Source organism: Thermobia domestica, chromosome 11, assembly GCF_964235325.1.
Source record: "Thermobia domestica chromosome 11, izTheDome1.hap1.1, whole genome shotgun sequence".
NCBI classification, from domain to species: Eukaryota; Metazoa; Arthropoda; class Insecta; order Zygentoma; family Lepismatidae; genus Thermobia; species Thermobia domestica.
In genome coordinates, this window is record NC_137464.1 from 78,865,361 (window position 1) to 78,882,624 (window position 17,264).

The 17,264-nt window shown below is 38.4% G+C and overlaps 1 protein-coding gene across 9 annotated transcripts in view; it reads left to right on the plus strand.

The window, feature by feature from the left end:
• The window catches only part of LOC145664204 (uncharacterized), a 96,794-nt gene that overhangs the window by 20,889 nt on the left and 58,641 nt on the right, over positions 1 to 17,264 (plus strand). For all 9 annotated transcript variants that reach the window (XR_014127331.1, XR_014127332.1, XR_014127333.1 and 6 more), the window contains exons 2-4: positions 14 to 39; positions 4,312 to 4,515; positions 9,540 to 9,811. Coding sequence is in view for 5 of the 9 variants with exons in the window: in XM_081730648.1 (XP_081586774.1) it covers positions 14 to 39; positions 4,312 to 4,515; positions 9,540 to 9,811 (502 nt within the window). In the remaining 4 variants the exon portion in view is untranslated. The remainder of the gene's footprint in view (positions 1 to 13; positions 40 to 4,311; positions 4,516 to 9,539; positions 9,812 to 17,264) is intronic.

Here is a 17,264-nt window from a genome sequence, read left to right on the forward strand (position 1 = left end):
TTCTTTTTTTCAGATTTGCGGACAGGAAGTACCCCCCCTGTAAGTACTGTTTTCTTTTGAAGATAGTAGAATCACTACAAAGCAACGATAATTGGTTTTGTATTGCTCCCTTCTCCTTACTACTTTCAATATTCTTTCATTTGAGACTAGTGTTGTTAAGGTTGGGATAAGAACAGGGTCTGAAAAAGGTCTTTTTGAAAATAAAAAAACTGGGCCAGTATAGTTTTTTTTTTTCGGTTTTAATTGGGTTCTTTTGAAATACTTCAATGTCTTTGGGGTAAAAAGTATTAAAATGTAATTTCTATTTCAAGATTGTTATTGTCACAACTTGCAACTTTTTTTTATTCACTGTTCTTTTGAAAGAATGGCCGCCATTTTGAAATTTGAATCTAGGATCATCATATTAAGAAGCAATATTCCTAACCACTAGTCTACGTGTGCTCAGTAAATACTTCTTTTTTAAAGTATCGGCTTTCCCTTACACTTCTAGAATTAGCATGTTCCCAGTTAAGTTTTCTAGTGGGAATTCTAAGGAACAAACAAACTCACATGTAGGCCTAATTATCACAATTTTGTTTTCAAGAATTCGTATATTCTTTTATATATAATTATATTGGATAGCTGCTCTGCGAATGTTGATATTCTGCATTCTGATGTTATAGTGTAGACATGAAAAGATTGGAAATTGTATATTACTCAGAAAAAATCATATTTACTGTAGTTTTGTTTTGCGCCGTAGTTATCTTCCGGGGTTAAGGGAGGCTACGACAATGATTATAATGAACGAAATGGTGGGATAAGAAATTGGGAGGAAACAGGGTAACAATAAGAAAACCAATACATGGTGTTTCATGATTGTCAATCACAAGCTAGGATCGAGCTGGAACCACCACACCTAGAGATTAGCGTTCTACCACTGAGTGAGTGCGGACCTTTGCATTAGTTTTGATCCGTCGTGTGATATTTCTAAATACAAAATAAGGATATATGTTGTACGAGAATTGCAAAATTCATCCGATCTTGATCGGATTTGGCAAGGCGATAAATCTTAACTTGGTTCACCAGTTACGAACCATAAAGATAAAGACATACCGAAGAGACGTCGCTATCGAGGTTTAAGTCGCTACCTCGATACTGGCACAATCACATGGATTCAAATGGGTAAGCGCATGCTGAAGATGTACGCTACATCACGATCTAGAGGTCGACCGCGAGGGTGAATTAGTGGTCGCGATGATAAACAAGTTGTTTGCTTTTACATCGATGTTCGGAGCAAGCATCGCTGTGGCTCGTGTTCTTATTGGTTTAACCTGAAGCGCTGCATGGGATAAAGTCTTCATTTGTTTAGAATTTCGTCTGCAGAAGATTGTGTATGTGCTCGAGAGGTTTTCCTGCACTATTAAATTTGATTACGGAAGACCTATCAATAGAACTAGTGAGGAATGTTCCAGCAATATGGGATAAGAAATACAATCATAATAGGAACGTTTTAAATAGAGAATAGAAGAAAATGGCAACTGAAATCGGAATGTCTGATAAGTTAATCATATTTATCTGAGAATTATACTGTAGCTTATTATATAAGACTGGCGGTTACAGTGAGGGGGGCTTTCGGGCTGAAGTCAAGAGAAGCTACTGTTAATCATGTCTGTGGTTGCTTAAAAACCCCACCTCCCAATTCCGAGATTAACAAAAAATGGTTTCTTCTAAATTCGTCACTGGTATAAGTTAAATACCTGTAAAGACAGGCACGTATCCATAGGTAGGAAACTTCGAATAATGGAATTGCAGTGACGAAACTTCATTTGCTGAAGTGAATACCCCCTCCGCCTCGTAACCTGAAGACATATCTGTTTTGTAATTTTACTAGGAAATGATTTCCCACCTAAGTGGTGGAAGAGGTAATTTCTTCACAGAAAATTAAAAAAAAAAAAATGTTAGTATTTGATTTATTGATAGAGATGACTCAAATGTTTTTGCGAAACAATTGCCGAGACTTTGGCATTTCTCATATCTCGTCTCGCGTCCATCCCTATTTATAAACTGTTTGGTCCTTTCAGTTTCAAAATTTGGTTTCGTAGTGATTTTCATGCACTGACGGAATAATTTCACTCGCGTCACAGTAATGTTTCTCCTCAAACTGAGATCTTATAGCGAGGGTGCGACCTACTCGCTATGTGCGACCTTCCTCGATCTAAAGCTAGACATCTAGGTAGCAACCGCGACTTAAACCTCGACATCGATTGCGAGGTTTATTCGTTGCTATATGGTTGTCTTCCCACTTTGTTGTGAGAAACCCGAGGTTTACTCCCTCTGAGGACTTTTCAAATCCTAAGTGAAACTGCCTTACGCAACTTGCTTGCTAACGCTAGCTCAGTTCACTCTGTGGCTAGGAAACATTTTGTTCAAGCATTCAAATTGAAAATAAAATGTTATGTATAGGTGGTAAAGTACGGGACAAGAATAAAGAACCAAAAACTCAATTAGTTTTAATGGCACGTTTGGTCGTTTATTCTTGTTCCGCACTTTGTGTTCAGAGAGATTAGGAATCAGTTTCATAACTCATTGTAGAGCTCCCTTATGGATATATGTATAGCATACGCGCTTTTGGCACGAGAAACCTGGTTCAATTCCCGCCAGGAGCTTACTTGATTCGTATGCCACGTTAAGCTGTAGGTTCAAGTCTCACATAGACTCACTGCTGAAACCGACACTACACTCAAATTATAACTCCTCTATTTATATTCATTTTATGTGGGTCTCTGGATTGTTTAACCGAAAAGAGAAAAGGCTATATTTCTCGCGTACAATTTAGCAGTGAAACGGACTTAAATAAGATGAACACAAGAAAATTAAACGTTTTCTCTTTCTGAATTAATAGGACAATGTAGTGCTTATAACAGTATCTTGTAGAGTTCATAGACTACTTCGCATATTTTCCGTCGATCAAGTCAACTGTGGCTCGCTATAGCTGTAGGATTTCACTAGAAAATAACCATGATGCTATATTAGATTTTTGCAGGGTTGGCAAAAACCATGGTTTTTATTGCAAATTTTTTTTTTTTTTTTTTTTTTTGTTTAAACCAATTTTTGTTTGTTTAAATAATTTGCTCTACGTATTTATATCACATATGGACAGAAATAAGTTAGTTTCGCCTGGGTGTTCGTATGTAACAACCGGGTTATGCTGGAAGGGGTCACATAAATTTAAAGCGAAATCCAAACTGCTTCTCGGCTTACATCCGAGAGAAAATTCTTCTCCATTTGAACTCGATACCGGGACTAATTGACCACAAATGCGATACGTCTAACGATTCACTCAGGAAGGACTCCCGATAAAAAATACGTTGTACTGATCTTTACATACTTGTTAATATAATTGTCAAGAGTCATTTCAGGACAAAAAGATAAACAGGTGCACAAGTGAAACTGATACAGAATTACATATGGACAATTTCAATATATTACAGAGTGCAAAAGAACTAATTTAGTCCAATTTGGTTCACTACGACTTTTATTAGCCCAAGTTGAAGAAATGCAACGACTTAATTTGCATATCAGTAAGAAAAGTGAATAAAGATAAGATTTATTTTAGTCCACTTTGGCTCTGAACCATTTATACATAGATAGCAAAGGTACTTCTGATTTCAATAAATGCCTCTCGTGGAGTTTTATGACCTCCCCAAAAAAGTACGTCATTTCGATGTATTTTATCAATAGTAAATATTAAAACGAAACAAGATTTAGAATTTTTCTTTGATTGCAATTACATAATAATGACAAACTATAAAAATCACAAAAGAAACATTTATAAACTTATAAAAAAAGTTGCTTTTGTAGTATAATCTCTTTGTGTAATGGATGGGGAATTTAGGTCTGGATATAATACGAATAATAGACAGGAGTGAAACGTGATAACCCACAAATGTGTGTTCATCAAGATTTTACGAATATTTTTCGTTTTTTTGGTTTAAACCAGCAAACCCTGGATTTTTCTACAATGTTTTCTGCTTATTGAATGATTTTTATATGACATTAAAATCTCGTACAAACTGTTGTAACGAGCATTAGGCGTACATAGTTTTCAGTGGTTTTTGAATATCTCCTGTGCTCCTGTAAGATGACATTGAATCATGTTTTAGAAAAAATCACACCGTTCTGATAAATTATCCTAGTTTACAGAACTTGCACATGTTAGTCGAAATAAGATTTAGAATTTCGATTTAGAATATTCATATACACTATTGTTTGAGTAGGATTAAATTTAACCAGTCCAGAATTAAGAATGCTGAATTCGTTTTTTCTTTTCAGAAAACTAAAATCTTCGTTGGAAGACTTCCAGAAAATGCAAAAGCTGCGGAATTACGGAAGCTGTTCGAGCAGTATGGTACTGTTACCGAATGCGACATTCTCAACAGATATGGTTTTGTTCACATGAAGACAGAAGAGCAAGCTGCACGTGCCATTGAAGAACTGAACAACGCAAATTTCATGGGAGCACAAATAAGTGTTGAGGTTTGTATAATCATTTATTTCAGTATTTTGTAAACCCTTAAAAGAAATTTCTGCGGTTCGGGAAGTCAAAACTTCCATATAATTGCATAAATACGTTTGGTGGTCGACGACAATTAAAAATTCAATTGTCTAGAAGGTTAAATAAATGCCATACCTCTCAGATTTCCAGTATTTAAAAAGGTTTTCAATAATTGTCCTTTGTCATGAAGGCCTGATTGTGGATGTACTATTCAAGTTTTGAGTAGTGTTTACCATAGCATAGTTCATTTCACTAAAAATGATCGTGATTTAAAATGTAGTTTTTCATTATCACTGCGAATTTCTGTGAACTGTAGTGTTGCGAAGTTTCAGAGAACAGCAATATCTTGGTTATTTTTATTTATTTATTTTTTATGATTGAATGAAACTACGGCAATTGTACTTAGAATAGGTTAATCTACGAAGAATACATGATAGTTCCTGTTGGAGATACATTGTTCCTAATTGGAGATCCTAAGTGACGAGGGGAATTACTCATTTGTTGAAAACTTGCACTGCTGCTGTATGGCTACATGAAATATCGCTGCGTGTCTGTATTAAGGGGGGGAGGATTACGTATTCGTAGTTTAATTGCGCAGGGTAGGGTTACAAAGGAATTACATTTATTGTATATTATCAAAATTATAACACTTGGTAACCGAGAGGTATTAGTACGCTATAAATGTAGTTCTGCAGAAACTATCTACAATTTCATTGTAGGTTATACAGAATATTACAAAGGGAATGTAAAGGACGAGAATGGTAATTGATAAATAAAATAATGCTGTTTTATGACAACCCAAGTTTTTTTGTTTGTTTGTTTAGGACATCTTTTATTTGTTCTTTGAAGATCGCATCTGTGAGATAATCACAGTCTTTTGTAATGCACTGACGAAGTTGACGAACGACTGTTCATTACTTTTACCAGAGTTGCAAGTGATATTTCTCTGACTTCACTGATGCGAGCGACGCTTCAGATTCTTTAAGTTGGAGACACGTGTTGCAGACACTGAACTCTTGAGGTTGCAAGCTGGCTACAGTATTTTCTGAGCGTAAAGTTGCCAGTATGCGCAGTTTATCCCATCTTGCTGGAAATAAACTCATGGCCAAACAAAGCTCATGTCTTAATTCAGGAATCACGAAAGTCGTCACTATGCCTCTAACGTTTAAGTGACTGTGACTGCGTTTCCGTGCTGATCATCAAAAAAGTAGGGTCCAATAATCCTGGAAGCTGTAATACTGCACCAAACTTGTTTTTACTATGGAGTGTTTTCTCATAGTTCCTGTGGATTATTACTGCAGTATCACATGTTTGATGTAGCATGTCAGTTCAAAGTGTGCTTCATCCGACATAATCAAGTTTGGAAGCATGTTGTCCCTATTCTCGTTCAGTAAGTCGATGAAATCTGTACAGAGTAGTTTCCGGGAAACATAGTCGCGCTTGGATAACTTAGATTATTTGCATTTAGTGCGGAAGATAATTTAAATCACTGCGGAGAATGCGGCGCATGCTTCTGACATGCGCAAAATTGCAGTATGTATGTTTAGTGAACGTCTCGGACTCCTGTCAATAGCATTCCACACTCTTTTTTTCTGGTGTCCGCACTGCCCACGGCGTTCCTAGTTGCTTATTCATGATCCTTGCTGTAACGTAACTGATCAACCCATCTCCGACTGGTGGGGCGTTCTGTTATTCTTCCGTGTCTCCCAATGTTGAAGTGCTGCCGAAACTTCCACTGCGTAGCTACCAAAGCCACTACCTCTGATATACGCTTCAAACACAAAAGCGTGGTGCATCTTCGTCCAACGCTTCGGTGTAACTAAAATGTCATCCTTCCCTTCTATATTCTACCCTGCTCGGTTTTGTGCTCACTGCGCGGCTGAGAGAGCTACAACTGTTGAAAGTGGTAGAAAGTTATATATTTAAAAATTAAAAAAGAGGTTGCCCTCCAAAAACTGTAGCGATGCTATTGCGGGGAAACTACGTAAAGTAAATCCTGAGTGTACCATTACTTCAAAATATGCTAGTAGATTCTCGTTAATAAGAGACTAGATAAAGTCCTCATTTTTAATAATGTTTGTGAAATGAAAACTCACGATTACAAGACAACTCCTTATTCCGCTGATAGGTTGGTGCGAGTGAAATGTCCGCCTCAGGTGCGTTATTTCCAAACTAAAAGATGCGAAAATATTTAAGTTCCTTTTCACGAATCTTTGCAGCATTCAAGAACAAGCTGCGTAACTCGATGTTGTATCACATCGCGCACAAACATTTAATGATTAGGAAATATATTTTGTCTGCTTCCCAGAATATTTCTGGTATTCCACGTGCTTAAATATTCCTGTTACTGGGAAGTGAGCTTCTCGTCTCACTTTCATACCACCTTTTCACATGGGACAGAATAGCAATGCTCAAAATCTCACCTCCTCTAAGAGAGACCGAACACAATTATGATTATAATTACAGCTGTTAAGTTTTGATAATATTATCAACTGTAAAACTAAGTGATGGCGCTGGTATGTAACGGCAAGTTTGTTTATTCGTGTGAGGTTTCGTTTTGCATCTCGTATTACGTAAGTCAATCAGTAATTCATGGTTACAGTTTTTACTTTTTCCCCTTACGTTACATGTCTTCATATACTTTCTCACCTAGTGTAGCGTGCGAATATACAAATAGTAACTCTGTCGTACAAAGTAAATAAATAGGAAATGTGCACATCCTATTCTATGAGAACATGAAATTTAGTCGTGTAAGGATTTAACTTTCTTCAATAAAGGAACATTGATAAGCATGTTAGATTTTTTTTCCTTTGTTCTTGTAGGGAACAAAAAGGTTTTCTTGGAATTCGGTGAGTGAACTGTCGATAGATTTTTCGTAGTCAGGACTGCTATTTGATATGTAGGGTCTACATTTTCTGTTGGATATCCAATGAAAGGATAAATCACGAGGTGTCAAACGATAATTTATAGGTATTTTATTATGAGTGACAAAGGAGATAAACGAATAAATGCTTTGTTCAATAGATTAGCAAAAGACTGTAGATTCCAATTTAGTAAAATATAAACAGTTGCTTGTTCCGAACGTTATCTGGAAAAGTACGAAGCAGTGAAGACGCTAGAGGAGCCAAGGGGGCTGGTTCCCGCGACTGCTCCCCAGACACATGATGTAGGTCAAATAATAAATAAAAACTTAATTTCCTATTTTTAAAAAAAATAGCTGCCCTCCAAAAGGATGTTCGTTCCCATCGCTTGTTCCCCCAAGAAATTAACGCTGGCGTAATCACCACTATAATGAGTTCAGTATTCTAAATGGGAACAGTGAGTACAAGTGCGCATGTGTTTAGATTGTTAGCCCCCGTGTAGTTGTGATTAGCTTAAGCGTCGTCGGCTCGTGAGATTCGAGTTCGATTCCCGGTGGGAACTCGTGTGGTTCTGATCCACGTTGCACTGTATGTCCGTCCATTTCTCATTTAATCTCGCTGCTGAAAGAGAAGGACTGTACTCTAATCCATCCAATCATAGATGTTGTGGATGGGCCACTAAGCCAACAGAGCACGGGAAAGTTGCTCTTATTCCAACATTTTAGTTCGCAGCTAACACAAACATTAGGAATATGCATTATACATGTTGTTTCAGATTGTAGCTTTTGGGCCATTAACATGACCTCCGATACATAGAAGATCCTGTCACGATTAACTGTTACAATGGCAGGATAAATTAACGTATGGCTCTCTACGATTAGATACTAATTCAAAGATTCACAAGACAGAAAAGTTCTCCCTGTAGTTTTTCTTCATTTTTTACAATATATAAAGATTTTAATGAAGTTAGTTGTCAAAACTTCTACGCTGCAGACTGTGTGTTGTTACAAAGGCTGCAAAGTTTCGTGAAAAAGAGTTCAATTATATAAAATTTTACAGTTCGCAACCACACAGTTTTGCGATCACTCAACCAACTATTGGGTTTCTTGGCAGATAAGTCCTTGGCCGCACGTTACACCGTCCAGTTATCAGGGGAGGTCTTTCATCTCAAGAGGTGATTGAGATGCCGTTCGAGGTTGGTCAGTGGGAGAGAGATCGGGGAATACGGTTGGTGAGAAAGAGTTAAGGTTTTCATACTGCAGCTCATGGAGTGTTTGGTCATATATATGTTAAAAAATCTTGCCGAAAGAGAACTATGCACTTAACCTATGCAGGTTGACATCCAAAATCCCAGCAACTTTTGGACCTAAGGAGTTCGAATTTTCCAAAATGTCTCGTTTTGGGTAGTTATGTTCTGTACATATTTAAGGGAAAACGAAAATGTACAATTCTTTAAAGACAACAAATAAATAATAAATTGAGGGAGTGGACAGGAATGTCTGTTAAATACACACAAGATCTATGAACTGATTATAGACCAGAGTGCCGTCGAAATCTAAACAGCACATCCGAAACCAGTGGCGCGGCAGATATGAAATTCCACTGCGGAATTCATGCCGGAAATCTGAAGGAACCGGATTATCGAGGGCCGGATTTTTTAATGACAACATACATGTGTTAATGAACTATACCGATAAACTGTAAGAGGTGATTCCTTACATCAAAATAAGAGAAAGAGTTCGTATGTACCTGTGGCGAAAAGTGCATAGTTTCAGAGCTAGGGCTGTCCAAAATCGCGTAAAAGCCAAATTTCAAGAGGTCCTATTTCGAATTCGAGAAACTGGATGGTGGCCCTTATCAGCGTAAAGGAACTTTTTTCTCTTATTTTGACGTGAGAAAGCAGTTCTTAGATTGTCAGTATAGTTCATTAATACCCTGTATATATGTAATACACTTTTTAGAAATCCATCTTAGATAAACTTATTTACTATCAATGTTAAGATAACTGTTTTCAACTTTAACTGATAAATAAAAAAGAAAGACCGAGAATACATTTGTACCCTCATCGAGAAACAGAAAATTACCTTTTTTTGATGTTGTAGCTGGTCTACGGACTAATATATACGTCTTTTTTTGTTGAACAGCAATCAACAGGAAAGAAAAGCGGTCGTGGCAGAGGTGGCCCGATGCGAGGCCGATCGGGCAGAGGAATGGGCAGAGCACCACCTTACTCACGAGATCGCGATTTTGACAGGAGAGGGCCCATGAACGGCAGAGGACCAGGACCAGATAGATTGGGGCCACCACCCCCTCCATCAATGAGAAACGGATTCTACGACAGTTACGACAGAGGTTATGATAGTTACTACGCATCTCGTGGCCCTCCACCTCCACCTATGCTTGGATCCCGAGACAGGTGGGTTGATAATTTTTGTAGTGTTTTTACATGTTCTAATTATTTCTCTTTGCTTTTAGATTAACGCCAGAACCTCGAATCGAAAACTAGTGGTATTAGTGCTAGTAGGTATCATCTAGTACGTTGAAGGATCTACTTACTTGCGTGTACGTTTATTTGAAAAGGTGAAATTCGACAGTATAACTGCTTTTCAGATGTAGTGTGCGAGATTATTGCGAAGGGATATATCGCAAGAATATCAGAAACAATGTGATTATCGTAAGAAGGACCCGGCTATTAGGTAAAATGCCTGTCTTATTAGTGGTGTTATGGAAAGTGACTTGAGTGGTTTATCCCGAGGTGTCTATAAGGGTATTTGTAGCAAATATATATTTGTATTTTTTTCTCAACTGAAACCCAGGCGGTGTTGACGCTGTTCAAGTATTATCAAATATATGTAGAAGTGATGAGCATTTGTAGGAAGTTTGTATAGAACTAAGTTGCCCTTCTAGTACTAAACATGTCAAGTCGCAGGATGATAATGACAATTGTCAAGGATTAATAGAGGGATTTGGGATTGTTTTCTTTGAAATTCATTGTATCTGTTGAGCACCGCGTCCGTGTGTGATGTAGACTTAATTATTAACATGAAACCCAAACTTTTAGCTCCCGTCGGGAATCGACCCCGTCTCCATATTGAAAGTCGTGTCCTAACCATATGAATATGAATCCTTCGGCAAAGAAGAATTATTTACTTATTATGTGTCCAAAATTTACCCAGGTGGAATATTTGCGTAGAGGTGGTTTTCTCTCGGATTCATGCTGCTCTAATTAATTGTTGTTCACGACATTTACAATTACTTTGACGTGAAACAAACTTTCGTAATATCATTTGGTTTGACTTGAATATTTGGGAAAGAATTATGTAAGCGAACGAGAGGATGGTTCAGATTTTAAAAGAAGGAAGAAAAAAAGTTATTTACCAACCTATATCCTCCCGTTGGAAGTTAAATATTCTCCAGACGTGTTGAAGAGGATGGGAACAGAAATGCGTAGCACCAAATGAACGTAACGTATGTTTCCATACCATATTTTTCGTATCCGTTTTTATCTTTGTTACCTTACCACTGAAGACAGTACTAACTTGAAGAGAACTGACGGTGATTGCAGTATTTGAGATAAATTACATTTAATCATTTGGGTAGCTTACAATAGTAAAACAATGCTTCGTTTTCTATCGAAAATTCCGATATTTTAATGTCAAGACATATCGTAAGGTAAGTTTACAGGTAATATATTCCACTTCGACTTTTTTGTTCCACCCAGTTAGTGAAACTTGTATATGTTGACCACCGTCTGTTCCAGTTAAAATTTGGCGACTTAGAAAGCCAATGGCAATTTACAGAAAACAGGTTTTGAGACACAAGACATTATACATAGTAATTTAAGCACTTCATTCGCAGTTAACTTATTTTCTACTTTATTAGTTTTTATAAGTAATATACTATAAATTATTTGTGAAATGTAAAAGCATCATGTGCAATAGATGTCTTTGTCATTTGCGCATTATGATCTAAATTTTAATACGCATTATCAAGAAAACGCCACAGTATATTCTGTACTCTGTTGTGACGACACTTTAGATAAGATCGTCAGCTCCAGAAAGTATTCAGTCATACAAACTATAAACATTAAAAGACTCAGTTGTACGTTTGTAACGTCTACATTCAAAACACTTTTCTTTCTTTCTTTGTAATTGTAATAAAGATCGTGCATTGTTACAAATTCCCTTCAAGCTTTCTAGAACAAAGTGTTCGAATATGTGACGAGAACAAAGGACAGTCCATGTAAAAGTACCAAATGTCTGACAATGTAGAATAGGAATGGGGAAGCTTAGTAATAGTTTGTGCAGCCAGGCTCCAACATACAGGTGGCCAACTTAGGAGTAATACGTAATGCATGTCTTGTTGGGAAATGCTAGGTGGGCACGTAGCTTAGTTAACAAATTTTACTGTATTATTTTCTTTCAGATCCTTCTACTTTTTCATATTATATCTCATAAAAAGAACTATTATTCTTCCTTCTGTTAGCCGTTAAACACCGAAGGACGCAACTGCTGCGTCGAGGCTTCAAATCGTAATAGCCCAGTCCCATATTAAGCTAGGAAGATAATTTTGGTGTGTGTTTCTGAAGAGAGGAGCTTGCCGCCGATATACATTTTATGTATGTGTGGGGTACCATAATGGATAGAAGAGTTTTTTTCATTCATTTATTCCCTCATGGAGAACGGTCCTAAAAATTGATACGTGAAGCAATTAAATAATCCGCTAGACGCAAAACCACTGCAAAAGTACTTGGTGCTTATATGGGTGGAGTATTGAAGGGACAGGGTTGGTCAATTTTTGTCTGTTTTTGACGTAAATTACATTTATTTTTTGGACGATTCCATATAAGACAAGATATCTTTTCACTGAATTGGTCTAGAAGCATAATTCTTGTTCCTGTATTTTCTACGGGCAATAATGAAACACATTGTGTGCATCTAAAGTTCTACTATCAGAGGACGGTGGCGAATTTGTAACTTACAATTTCCAGAGCCCCATATTTTTTTTTTCCTTACATTTTTTAGGATTTTTTCTTCTACCTACGAATAGGGCGGGAATTGCACTTGTAACATCTGTGGAATCGGTGCTCCATAAGCTTTTCAACGATGTATGAATCATGATTGATAATTAGGGAGATCACCAGGGCCTACACAGTAGCTTCATTTTTCTCTTTGTTAGGATTTTTTTTTTTCTACGAATAAGGCGGGAATGGTGCACGTGTTCCATAAACTTTCCATCGAGGTATCAATTATTACCTTGTAATGCTTAGAGGGCTCTCCCTGATGACCAGCCCCGACTTCCCGAATTGTAGCTCGTGTGCGGCTAGTGATAGGCCAGGGTTTGGCCTGTTTGTGCCCACAGGAATTATCGCACGCCTCGCCTTACCTGCTCCTTTGAATACCCGTGATATGCCGTTTTTTTGGACACAGTGAATCCACGCTCCTTGCACAGTTTGGTAATGGCTGTAGTTCACGTTGGAAAGAGCAGTTATGTAGCCCTCCGAATAAGCACTTACTTTCGTCTGAATTTGTCCCGATATGCATTTACCACACGTCACGCAGAGTTAATGGTCTAAGGTGCCCACACAACTGGCAGCTTCCTTCTCTTCCCGCTTGATGCTGCTGCACGAGGTGTGTAATTGCCACCATAGATTGGAAACAACCTCTTTAATTTCTGGATTTTTTATTAGAATACTAAATAAGATATAGTTTTACTACATTTACTTTAGATCCTTCTATCGTCTTCCATGTTATATCTGTCATAAAGAGAACTATTATTCTTCCTTCTATTAGCCTTTAAACGCCGAAGGACAACTGCTGCGTCAGGGCTTTAAACCTTAATAGCTCAGTCCCACATTAAGTTAGGAAGATAATTTTGGTATGTTTCTGAAGAGTGAAGCTTGCCGCCGATATACAAGGTGTGGCTATTAATTTCCAGGACTGCTCTAATAACACCAGAACAGATTATATGAAAAAGGTACCCTTTTAATGTTTCGAAGTAATCCCCACCTGCCGTAATGCACTTCTGTGCTCGGTTGTATATGTTGTAGAAACAACTTTTAAAGTCCTCTTTCTGAAGGCTTTCCAGTATCGACGCCACATGCTTCTTGGTGTCTTCAACATCCAAAACCGTGTTCCTTTCATCACAGTTTTGAGTTGTGGGAACAAAGAAAGTCAGCGAGGGCCAAGCAAAGAGTACGACGGATGATGCAGCTCCACGATCTCATGCTTGGCCACAAGTCGCTTCACTGGAAACGTAATGTGATGGCGGGCGTTGTCGTGCAACAGAAACCAACTCTCATTCTGTCGAAAACGAGGACGTACTCTGCGAATTCTTTGTCGGAATCGGGCAAGAACTTCTGTGTGATACTGTCCTGTAGCAGACGTGCCAAGTGGAACAAATTCATGATGAATAAGTCCCTCACTATCGAAGAAAGCTATTAACATGACTATGACCATTGATTTTTGAAATCGAAACTCTCTGTTTAGGGGAGCTGGGAGACTGCCATTCTGTGCCTTTTCTTGGTTTCAGAGTCGTATTGGTAGTAAGATTCGTCACCCATTACTATCGAATCCAGGAAAGCAGGGTCAGTGTCAGCGTTGTCGATGAGTTCATCGTGAGCGAAATACCAATGACATTTTCTGCTCGCGTACAGAGCTTACCACGGGTTTCTGATGTTTGCGTGCTCAAATGTAGACTCTACGATGCACTGGGTAAATGCGGGGACGAAACAAAGTAGGTTACTGCGATTCTTAGTAAAAATAGCAGAAGTATTTGGTCTAGGAATTAATTCGTGCGGGTGGACAAGAGATGGCGCAACGAACGGAGCGTCCCACAGTTCCGTGTATCCACACATGTGTTGCAAACCCCTGTCATCGCGTATCGTTCGTAGTATAGGGCAGTGGATTAAAGCGTCAACAACACCAGTTTGTAGTTAAGTGAACATGGCGCAATTTGTGTCTGATAAAGTGTTTTTGCGGGGTGTCCTGCTGCATTACTTTAACATGCAGAAAAGTGCGACTGAAAGTCATCGTATTTTGGTGGATATGGTGACCATGCTCTAGCTGAGCGAACGTGTCAGAAGTGGTTTGCACGGTTTAGAAGTGGTGATTTCGACTTGGCAGACCAAGAGCGAGCTGGACAGCCAAAAAAATTTCAAGACGAAGAATTGACAGCATTGCTCGAGCAGGATTTGTGTCAAACGCAGGAACAACTTGCAGCAGCATTAGGCGTTGATCAAACAACAGTCTCCAAACGCTTGAAAGCCATGGGAATGATTCAAAAGATGTCACATTGGGTTCCACATGAATTGAAAGACAGAGACGTTGAAAGACGGAAAACCATTTGCGAATTGCTGCTTCAACGACAGAGCAGAAAGGGGTTTCTGCATCGAATTATTACGGGTGATGAGAAGTGGATCCATTACGAGAACCCTAAACGAAAAAAGGCCTGGGTGAAACCAGGTGAACCAGGTCCATCACAACCAAAACGAGATATTCACTGTGCAAAGGTTATGGTGTGCATATGGTGGGATATGAAAGGTGTGGTGTACTATGAGCTGCTGCAACCGGGTGAAACTGAATGGAGAACGTTATCGACGACAATTAATGCGTTTGAAGCAAGCTCTGGCCAGAACACGACCAGAATGGGAGAACAGACATGATAAACTTATTGTTCAACATGATAACGCTCGCCCACATGTCGCAAAACCGGTCAAAACCTATTTAGAAAATGTCGGATGGGAAGTTTTACCCCACCCGCCGTATTCACCAGACGTTGCTCCTTCGGACTACTACTAGTTCGATTGTATGAACAACGATTTGATTGGACAGCGGTTTACTTCTTCAGCAGATATCGAAACATGGGTCTCTGACTGGATCGCTTCCAAGTATGAGGACTTCTTTCGCCACGGAATCCGTACATTGCCTGACAGATGGGCGAAAGTGGTGGCTAGCGATGGACAATATTTTTCTTAAGGTATTTATGTATTTTGTGTTTGTACTACAGCTTCAATGTGTGCGTACCAACCGCACGAATTAATTCCTAGACCAAATACTATGATGTGTTCAAAGTGTAATGATACAAATCAATGCATACTAAAGATGTCAGTTTTCAAACTTAGGTGTGTGTGTGTTACACTAAACCTTAGAAGTTAATTAGTTCAATTGTTGGAGTGTGATTAATGTTTGGTTTTCATGAACCTCTTAAGTGTGTCAAAAGAAGCAGATACACATTACTGTGCGATTTTGGAGTACCGCGGAAGGGCACGTTTCCATTCGATATGTGACATCGAAATTTTTAGTTCATTCTGTAGCTTCTGATCTTTAAATCGCTTTGAGAGGCGCTTTTATCCTCGAACTTAAAGAATATCATTTCAGTGCAATCACTATATATTTCAGAATATCATTTCAATGTAAACTTTCAATTTCTGCACACCTTCAAGTCAAATATGAACACTTCGCCAAATGACCCTTTAATACATATAGGAAATTGTGATACTTTGCATGGAGCATTTAACTCTGCAATTGAGGTAACGGACTGAAGAATCATTGAATTTCTGAGAGCTCTGTATAACATACCGTTGAGTACACTCACTATAGAGGGTTATTTTTTTCTTTCAGTGAAGTTTTGTTGCGTTGGTTTGAAAAATGTTAGCGAGTCATTGATAGTTATCCGTATCTTGTGTATTCAAGTTACCAGAATGGATAAGCCCATCTCTTCGATCAGATCGTGTTAAGTACGTTGGAAGATGTTGCTTATTTTTCTAAATTTATATTTTAAAATTTTCCTTCAGAAGTAGAACCTTTCCTTACTGAATTATAGATCGACGTTTCTCTCTCACTTTTCAACTGATAGAAGATGCGATGCAAAACCATAAGCTTGTAGTTCAAGTTCGTCTACAGATCTCGCGCCATGAGTAAACTCTATACAGAGGTATGACGGGGTGAAGAGAGGCACGAAGGTTAAATCTATTTTCAGAATCTGGGGGTGGACGGTGTCTGGCCATTCCGCGTGGGAAAGATGTGGTATCAAGGGTTGCCAGCACGGTGAAGTGAATTTACAGTACATTGACCTTCTAAAATTTACCCGAGGAAATTACCAATTGGGATAACGTTTCCAGGGTGTGGGGAGACAAATAGATTAGCATGTTGATTGTAACATCTGTATGCCAGTTGTAAGGCATAAGCGTCACAAGCTGGCTAGAAGACCGTGGTCCGCGAAAGATTGTTGTATCAGAAGTACAGTATTTTATTTATTATCGTTTTGTTTTGGTTGAGGAGCAATTGAGTTATGTAATTTTGCATCTCATGTAAATTAAATTGTTCAGTTTAACCTCCCACGTTATGCCCGTAAGGCTAAGGAAGACGATAATAAGGCAAGTGAGTAATGGAAGAATTGGTAGAATGAGAGTGTGGGATTAAGCGAGGGTACACCTACAGACACGATGTTATCCACCACAAACTTACTTGGCCGGGGATCGAACCAAAGACCCTCGCACCAAGTTAAGTAGCCTATCACTGAGCCATTGTGCCTCCCATTTGTACCCCATGTGAACGTGGAACTGAAATGAAAAATGGGGTTAATTTCAAGGGGGTTGGTTCGCAGATATCCCAGACGGTGGTATTCCCTCTCCCGCAGATTTTTTTAAAGGCCAGAGATCAACATGTGTATCAGTTAAGTTTCTCCTCAAATATAAAAATATCAAACAAAGGATTTTATCAAAGAAACTCGAAAAATAGCCAATTTTCTTGTTTATTTATCAGTAAAAATCTCGCCAAAATGTATTCAACGGTTCTTTAAGTGCAATATTATTTGCTACAGATATTTTCTTTTTCCTAGTCTTAACAATTGCTCATAATATGGCAACC